This window comes from Aptenodytes forsteri, unplaced genomic scaffold (genome assembly GCF_000699145.1).
Source record: "Aptenodytes forsteri isolate BGI_AS27 unplaced genomic scaffold, ASM69914v1 Scaffold56, whole genome shotgun sequence".
NCBI classification, from domain to species: Eukaryota; Metazoa; Chordata; class Aves; order Sphenisciformes; family Spheniscidae; genus Aptenodytes; species Aptenodytes forsteri.
The window spans coordinates 3,957,321-3,967,005 of record NW_008796213.1 but is presented as its reverse complement, the minus strand read 5'-3'; the positions used below and the strand labels follow the sequence as shown (position 1 = coordinate 3,967,005).

The 9,685-nt window shown below is 38.3% G+C and overlaps 1 protein-coding gene across 1 annotated transcript in view; it reads right to left on the bottom strand.

The window, feature by feature from the left end:
- The window catches only part of BRAF (B-Raf proto-oncogene, serine/threonine kinase), a 66,318-nt gene that overhangs the window by 12,153 nt on the left and 44,480 nt on the right, over positions 1 to 9,685 (bottom strand). Inside the window, exons 9-15 of the mRNA XM_009288352.2 lie at positions 8,102 to 8,238; positions 6,801 to 6,918; positions 5,994 to 6,078; positions 3,495 to 3,671; positions 1,943 to 1,989; positions 1,265 to 1,383; positions 347 to 478 (exon numbers count right to left, since the gene is read on the bottom strand). Coding sequence (XP_009286627.1) covers positions 347 to 478; positions 1,265 to 1,383; positions 1,943 to 1,989; positions 3,495 to 3,671; positions 5,994 to 6,078; positions 6,801 to 6,918; positions 8,102 to 8,238 — 815 coding nt within the window. The remainder of the gene's footprint in view (positions 1 to 346; positions 479 to 1,264; positions 1,384 to 1,942; positions 1,990 to 3,494; positions 3,672 to 5,993; positions 6,079 to 6,800; positions 6,919 to 8,101; positions 8,239 to 9,685) is intronic.

The following is a 9,685-nucleotide window of genomic DNA, read 5'->3' as shown; positions in this document are numbered from 1 at the left end:
GGAGAAATAACTGAACATATGGAAGATCATTTTGCCTTTGCAGAACTATTATAAACTAGATCACTATTAAGTAACCTGCTCTCTCCCTAATAAGTATCCTGGCAACCAGCTCAGAAGCAGAAAATCTATACTTAAAGTCAAAAAGAACCAAAAAAACCCCTCAAGAGAAGTAAGTAAATTGGCATTATGTGGCTGAGGCAGATCTATAAAATGTAGAAATGTAATCTCACAACATCAGAATCAGAAACACAAATCAAACACACAAAACATCAGAATGTGCACTTCACAAGGCTGAATCAGCCTCCGTTTCAGGCCGGAGTTGACCGAAGTCAGTCCCTTCCCTTACCTGGTCCCTGTTGTTGATGTTTGAGTATGGTAACTGTCCAGTCATCAATTCATAAAGAACAATCCCAAACGCATACACATCTGACTGAAAACTATATGGGTTTTTATCTTGCATCCTAATAACTTCCGGTGCCTGTACAATAAAAAGAAAGAATTAGTTTTTATTTCACCATGCCGGGCTGCGCCTCACATACCAGGAACAAAGCATGGACTTGTCCAGAATGTAACAGGTGCAAGGCCCACTCTTGCCTTCAGATGTTACCGGGTCCTAACATAGAGTGGATGTTGACATGAATCTCAAAATCCATTGGTGCATTTTAGCTTGGTGATCCCTTTATTCCTCTACAACAGAACAAAGTGACCTTGTCCGTGCTGAGAAGCTACTTTGAAACGAGAATTACAACACTGAAAATAACGCCAACTAACAGAGCCTTCATTTTTTTCAGGGAGGAGAGGAGAAAGTGGAGTTGCACAGGAGGTTGTAATGATACTTCTTATTAAGACTTAAGCAAGTTGTACGAGCTCTTGAGAGTAACCATGCTTGAACCCTTAAAACTTAAGAGCATCTTACTTTTGGCTGAGCTAGTTCCTCTGCTCCTTTGCAGGATGTTTTCCATGGCTTTTCTCACCTTCTCCTCAACCCTGGATTAATCATACCCTTTTTCCTTAGCCACCATTTTCTTTTCAGTTTAAACCTCAGAATAAGGGATGAAGACACTAAAGTTTTTTTGCTGACTACTGGAAAACATACGCTTAAAGAAGAACTGAAAAGCGTTCATTTAGTAGTTCGTATTACTGCTTATCTTCTCCAGCTTAAGACAGCTTGTATATGTCAGTGTGCTGGAGGGACAGTCTTAGAAACTTTGGCCAAAGGCAATTAAATTTATTGAAACACACACACCACTTCCCCCTTGCTTACCATCCATAGAATAGATCCAGACAACTGTTCAAACTGATGGGATCCGCTCCATCGTGATTTCACTGTAGCTAGACCAAAATCACCTATTTTTACTGTGAGGTCTTCATGAAGAAAAATATCTAAGGGGGAAACGTTAAGGGAAAACAAACAAGTGGTGCTGGTCCTGTCCTACAAGAACAATAAACAGCTACAAATTTGCAACATTAGACATAACAGTTTTAACCATCCACCACCACTGAAGAAGGTTTTCATATAGTACAGGTTGTAAGCAGCCAGCACGGTGAATTATGGTACTTAAGGGCTACATAAGTAATGACTGGGCCAGTGCTGAAAAGACCATGGCCCAGGTGGCTTTCTTGAAATGCCAAGTACGAGAAAAGCTGAAAATATTCCATGAGTGAACTGGCGTAATCTTTCATTACATGCAGAAACCAAATGATGCAAAAATCTTTGTGATACCACAACAAAACTTGCTACGTTATTGCAATCACATCAATAGACATAGTAAGTATTCCTTACTTTGGTACTAGTGACATTACCCCTTCTCAACGAAATTTCAACTCAGCATATATTCACACATGAACAGCTTTTCACATCAGTAAGTTCATTTCTGGCAGAAAACCCAAAAAACAACAGAATGCTGTCACGTTCCACAATCACATCTCTGGGAAAGGATACTATTACTCTTGAGGTCTCTGTGGATGATTGACTTGGCATGCAAATAACTGCAAAGAAACACCATAGATTAGGTGGGTTAAATGATATTTCACTAATCAACAACTCAAAATTCACTGTATTACTGAAACATAAATTCTACAGATATTCAAACTGCACATCTTTATCAAGGTGGTAAAACTTCAGTTATCCATGACAGTTCCTGCAACAAGCACAGGAAAAAAACCACAGAAATAAAATAAAGCTTAGATTTCCAGCTCAAACCTGATACTACTGAAGAATGAAATAACCATTATGCACCAACTTCTTTTCAGTTCTAACTCAATATTCAGAAAAAAAAATAAAAGAACTTCAGTAGTTTTTGACGTGCCATTCAGTGCTGAAGGTTCTGCCTCCCAGCCTTAATGGTGACTGTCAAGACACTTTGTGGGCTAGGCACAGCTTTAGGTAAGTAAGGTGTTTCTAAATTGCGGGAGCTAAATGTGCTTCCCAGTCTCAGTGTGTACTCAAGTATGCTGACTGCTTTTTAGTGTGGGACTGGAAAAAAAATCCCCTGATTGCAGACTGGATAAATAGATTGCAGAGAGGACAGTACTTGCCCCACAGCACAGATATAGCCTAAATTAGGCAACTAGTCTCCCACGGCTCTTTGTTTAGTCAATGGGATTGGCGCAAACCTGCTGGAAAAGCCCCAATTTATGTCTCTGCTTTGAATCATGCTCATAAAACAGCTTCTGCATCTCCACTACCTACAGAGGGAGCCTGGGGAGATGAGCAGGCTGACAGAAGGCTGAGGCTGGTTGCTGCAAACACCTCCCCACTGCTTGACTGAAAACGTAACAGAATACTTAGCAGAAAAATGGCACAATTAACTGCAATCATCATAGTGGCTTTCCAGCTGGAGGGTGATTTCTCTGATCTTACATCAGTGTTCTGATTTTGACACACAATATTGGGCTAGTTTTGTAAATTCTAACTCACTCAATTGCCCCCTATGGGAGTAAGGATTACTTACAGTCCTTAGAACAAAATAGGTATGTTTTCTTCAAATGCTGAAATCTAGTACTTAGAGAGCTACAATACTCATAAGAAAAGGAGAAAAAAAAAATCAATTCTTTTTGCTAACAGGGCTGTCTGCCTTTTACATTATCTTACAGGATTCTGTCCTTTCACTCACAGGGTGTTTCTTTTTAAACTATGTTTTACCTCCTACCATAAGACTATCTGCACTGTGAAGATCGTAAAGCCTGGAACAGAAATCTTTGCTCACAAGATGGAAAGTTTAACTGCACTGTAATTATCTTTATTCTGCTTTCTAAGACTATATTTCCTTGATGATTTCTATTTCCCTATGTTCCAAAAAAAGAACACGAAGTCTGTTTTACTAATCAAAATAATAAACACTTCACCAAATGCTTTCATCATCAAGGCAAGACCCTGGGCTTGGCAAAGTGGGTAGATAGCTGGCCTTATTTGCCAATGCCAGTCAGAGTGTGAAGGGGATAAGTAAACATTGCCCCAATGCTCATTTGCAAACAAGTAATACGATACTTACTCCATGCCTTGTGCAGTCTGTCGTGCAATATCAATTAGCTTGATCATTTCAAATTTGGTCTCAATGATGTGTAGATGGTGATATAAGCTGGACCCCTCACACCATTGTGTAACAATAGCCAACTGGGGTTTTGTTGAATAACCCATGAAAAGCAGGATATTCACATGTCGTGTTTTCCTGTTGAAAAAAAAAAATCAGGAGGAAATGAGGCGGATCAGGAAATCAGGAGAAACCCAGGCAGATCTATCACAGTCTAAATATAGATTTCCAAACAGAAGTTGTTGGGTCAATCTCAGCTTTTACTAAGATAACATGATAACCTGTTGCTAGATTCAGTTTAATGCATTATTCCAGCAGTTAGCCTTTCTTATCATCATGACGTAGAATAGCTATTCTGGGGTAAGCACCGCTTCCTCTTGCTTTTGCAAGCAACCCAGCACAGGACCGCTCAGAAGATGCTGTTACCACTAGGTCCCCTGGGACAGGGATGGTTTGCAGGCAGGTCTGCTTTTGTGTAACCCCAGCCCAGCTATGAGAAGTTGCTGCCCATAAGGAGGACATCCAAAATGAAATTCCAGTCTCAGAGGCTTCCAGGAAGGACAACCCTTTCGTTCAGAAACCAATACCACACTTCCAGGACAAGGCTTCAGTTTTTCTTAGTGCTTTATTTGACAAGAATTTTGTACTCTCTATGGAGCCAGCATACAAGGAAGGATGGAAACAGGTATGAAAACTGTACCTCAGTAAGGTTATGATATGAACTGGTTTCCAAACAGCACTGGGAAGAGATTGGAGTTCACCACAGAGATTTGGCCAGATTAAATCAAACCTACTTCAAAGACGGAGCAACTCCAGACAGAAAAACTTCACAACAAACAATGCAGAGAGGATTATCTCAGTAGATATCCCAGTAGATTCAAGGCCTGAAAGAATCTACTGATACACTGTGAAATCTGAAAGATTCTCCTCACCCTCCAGGCAAAGTCAATCACATTCCTATTGTCATCAAACGGACATGAAGAACTAGATACCTCCAAACATACCAATGAGATATTACAAAGATGAGGCACCTAAGAATTCTGGAGTATTTCCTAGCTTTCCCAGGAGCTGGGGAAAAATAAAGGCAATCTTCTTTGAACACAGCTTGGTACCGAAGGCAGTCAGCTCACTGTTGATGAAACCTGACAGACCAAGCTTAAAACCTGTGGTAGCTTCTTAAATCTATGCTGCTACTGAAGATGGCAGAGCTCTTTATGTTTTCTTATATTAAAAAACTAACATGGGAGCCTAGAGTATGAACCCCTTTGTCCTCTCAGCAATGCAGACTAGGACAATTCTACTCTATGTGACTGTGCCTTTTTCAGGTTCAAGGATTTGCCAAGTGATGCTGAGAGTAACTGCTGAGTGAACAAAAAATAAGTAGTTTCTTGCAAATCCTACCTCAAAGCTAAGAAAGTAACGATGACGCATAATGGAAAAGGCACAACTACAGGTAAATCTGGCTCATCTGGGTCAAAGGATAGGATAACTGACTGTTTACTGTAAGTGCTGAAACTATCAACAACAGAGAAATGGGACTGCCAACAGAAATCTGGACTAGGTATGAAATACAAGATTTTTTTATTTCATTCAGTTCTCCTGAGCAGGTATGTCAAAAATATGCAGAGATATCCAAAGTAGCATAACCCAGAAAACCTCTACTTCCACAGCTGTGGGCTTAGAGTTTTCAGAACTAACATTTCCTGGGGAGAAAAGCTGACCATCCCCTTTTCACCGTGTAGCTTATTGGGGATGCTCCTCCAGCACAGACACCCAGCTCAACACATCAGTTTTCCAGAGGCAAAAACCTTCTTTCTATTTTGTTTCTTAAAACAGAATTATGCTCAAGACCGCTCAAGATTGTACTTGGATGCTAATGGTCTTCCCCAATAAATATTCTATTGTATCATGCTGGTGGATCGTCTTTTAAGAACTGAACCCAAGACAAATACTTCCTCTGAGAAAGTACAAGCAGTAGACATGAGAAAAGGAAATCAAGAAGTGACTTTATGAGAAATACATTTAAAAAACCTCAAAGAGAAGTCAATGCTACTGAACAGAAACTATTAAACAATGGATAATACGGGCAGTGCTGTAGCCCAAAACCAAGTAGTCATACTCTCCTTCAATCTCAAAACGTGGATGAGAGGAAAGGCCGGCCTACGGTTCACACTTAGGCTTGAGTGTGCCCTGGGGTAGTGCAATAGCAAAAACCAGTCCTGTCTTGAGTGTTTGGACATACGTATATTCACAACATAGGTGTATAGACAAAAACATACAGGGAAAGGAAGAACTAGCAGTGGATACAAAGAAATATTTTAAAATGGCAAGTTATATTTTCTGCCCGAAGTATCATCATGGAGGAATAAGAGCAATGTGTGCTAATGGAAATCTAAAATCCAATGATTAATGAAGCATAAATCTACACACATTATTTTATGCCATTAAAAATATTCTTACCTGAGCACTCCTACTTCATTTTTAAAAGCCTGTAACTGTTGAGGTGTGGGTGCCGTAACATTCAACATTTTCACTGCCACATCACCTTTAAAATAGCAATTTTTAAAAAGTGCCATTGATACATATTCCTCTATTCAGAAAATGCTATAGAGAGCATCAGAAATATTGAGATACCCTATTTTCTAGCTTTCATGAAATAAACCACTATGATATTAAAATAAGTAAATATTCTGTAAAATGTATAAACACTATTCTTATTTCACTCTGAGAAATCCTAGCCAAGTCAAAGCTTTCCAAATACACATTTGAAATCCTCCTTCATCAAGACGGATACTTCAGCCTTTCTAGTAACTATGTTTCATCTTTACCCTAATAATTACTTAATTCAGAAGAACATGCAAGAGTTGAGTTTCTAAACGGTTTGAAGTTCTAACATTACCTATTTAGCACACTAATTATTAATTTAAAAATCGTCTCTATGGCCCGTCAATGGACTCTCCCCGGTATGTCCATGTCTCTCTTGTACTGAGGAGCCCAGAACTGGACCCAGCACTCCAGGTGTGGCCTCACCAGTGCTGAGTAGAAGGGAAGGGTCACCTCGCTTGACCTGCTGGCAATGCTTTGCCTAATGCAGCCCAGGATATCATTAGCCTTCTTTGTGGCATGGGCAGACTGCTGGCTCATGTTCAACTTGGTGTCCACCAGAATCCCCAGGCGCTCTTCTGTGAAGCTGCTTGCCAGCTGGGTGACCCCCAGCAGGCAATGTTACTTGCTTAAGAATAACTGTTTGCCATGATGGCCACGTACCATGCCACTTTCCTTTGTAGACTGTTCCAAATGATCCAGATCCTATCCTTTGTCCAACTGTGATCTGTCCATCTGGTATCTCCCAATCATCACTTGAATCCCGCCGACCAAGGGTTTTCTTTATATATATATATATATATGCATAAACAATAAAAAGGAAGAAAGCAAGTGCATTAATGTCTGTGAAAACAGCTCCTTTGTTAAAGATCTGGTATTAGCATTTCGTACTATTAAAGTCCTAAAAGGACTTTCTTTTTCAGATATTGCATTTGACTTTTCAAGCCAGCCATACACAAAACCTAGCACACAGGTGTACTAAGTTATTTCCTGGCATGAAATATTTGCCACAAGTTTCTGGCAGTATTAAAACCAGTAAATATTAAGAAACTCGCACCAAAAAGAAAGACCCATTTATTTTTCAATTCTTACTCAATCATAATGCTAAATTATGAATTTAAAAAAATGCAGACTTTTTATGTATTGTTACATTTGAGAATCACTAGAGAACTTTCAAAGTTCGTAAGTCATGGTGAGAAAAATTAAGCTGTTATTTGAAGGGAAACGGGCATTATAATATGAAGCACACCAAGTTTCTTTATATATATATATGCATAAACAATAAAAAGGAAGAAAGCAAGTGCATTAATGTCTGTGAAAACAGCTCCTTTGTTAAAGATCTGGTATTAGCATTTCGTACTATTAAAGTCCTAAAAGGACTTTCTTTTTCAGATATTGCATTTGACTTTTCAAGCCAGCCATACACAAAACCTCAGCACACAGGTGTACTAAGTTATCTCCTGGCATGAAATATTTGCCACAAGTTTCTGGCAGTATTAAAACCAGTAAATATTAAGAAACTCGCACCAAAAAGAAAGACCCATTTATTTTTCAATTCTTACTCAATCATAATGCTAAATTATGAATTTAAAAAAATGCAGACTTTTTATGTATTGTTACATTTGAGAATCACTAGAGAACTTTCAAAGTTCGTAAGTCATGGTGAGAAAAATTAAGCTGTTATTTGAAGGGAAACGGGCATTATAATATGAAGCACACCAAGACGTTTGGGTGCAATGCAGTAAAAGTGAGTACAGTCAATTATTTAAATGATTTATTTATCAGTCCCACAATTTCAATATTCTATTATTTATTGTTTTAAAGTCCTTGATCATTACCATACTTATCTTCAAAATAATTCAGAAGGCTTTGATGAAAGAAAAGTAAGAGGAACATGGTTGTGTAGTATTTCTATACTATGAATATATCATACTACGAATGAAAATAGCTGATCTTTCCCTTACCATTCTATTTCTGTCTTCTGAGGATGAGGATGATTTCCTTTCCCGTTGGGGTCCTGGTGATTTCTGTAACGCTTTCACATTGGTGAGTGACCCAGGCAAAGAGGCAGGAGGTGTTGCAGACAAACCTGCAGTTGAACCTAAATTTCAGAAACAGGACAATTTTATCTATAAGAAATCAGCTTACAAGAATGTATTGATATTAGGTGCAAGAATTGTGTTTAAGATGCAGTGTCTCCAAACATCAATGTAAATGTTAAGAGGGAACAAACATATACTAGGAATATTGTCCTAATATTAGATTAGTGCAAGTCTTAGATTTCAGGAAGAGACAAGTCTATAGCAAACATCCCTGTATACCAGATAGTCCCCAGTCTCTTGTTCATGAATTATCAGAAGGACAATGCCTCTTTAAATAGAAAAAAACAAAACAAAACAAAACAAACTATTTTTTAATTCCACCAGTTTCTTTGAGAAGAAAAGTAGTAGCATTTTAGTTAGCAGCAGCTACCTCTCAGATTTCTTGTAGTTAACCCACTATAGCAAACATCCCTGTATACCAGATAGTCCCCAGTCTCTTGTTCATGAATTATCAGAAGGACAATGCCTCTTTAAATAGAAAAAAACAAAACAAAACAAAACAAACTATTTTTTAATTCCACCAGTTTCTTTGAGAAGAAAAGTAGTAGCATTTTAGTTAGCAGCAGCTACCTCTCAGATTTCTTGTAGTTAACCCTTTAGGGACCCAATAAATAGGTGAAATACTGTACTTTGGAATCAAAATAGACTAAATGCAAAAAATTGAAATGTTTTCTAGTTGAGTCTCCAAGTGCCACCTGAAAACCATTTGGCTGTTTTAAAGCTATCTGTTAGCAGAGAGCTCTTATTTAAAAGTAAATATTAGACCGTAGAAAGGATTAAAAAAGAACAAGTACTTTAGCTAGCTATTTGAAGCATATTCTATTAAATACAAAAAGAACAGTACATCTGTAGCCTATATGTTATCTAAACAAATCTATGCAGGAAAATGTCACTAACAGAGCTGTGTTTCAGAGCCTCAATGACTCTTTACAAATAGAGCACTTCAACTAGACACTGCTTTTTAAAATACACCATAATTATTCGTAACAAGGTTATGCTGACCCTCCCATTGCAAAGGACACAAAATAGGGTCAACTGTTAATTAAATTCATGCTGCTCTGCTAAACAATGTATGTCATTGTACAAGACCTCCAACATTCCAACGCTTTCTCTCACATCAGTGCTCTGGGAACTGGTAGAAGACAATAATCCTCCTCATATTCCTTCAGAAGCCCCCTTCTTACCAAAAAAGTATCTCCTAATGCCAACTTGAGTTCAAAAATTGACTCTGTGACTTTTAAAAACTGTTGCTTGAGTTCAGTCACTCAGTGCGTGCTAATTTATCAGACTATATATATCCATCACTGCCTGTCCTCACTGAGCTAAAATCCATACATTTAGATGTGGAAGCACAAAATAATGACATACCAACACATCAAAAATGGGACGCAGCATCCATAAACTTTGTCCCATATGCTAAAGCAACAATAATGATGCATACTGGGC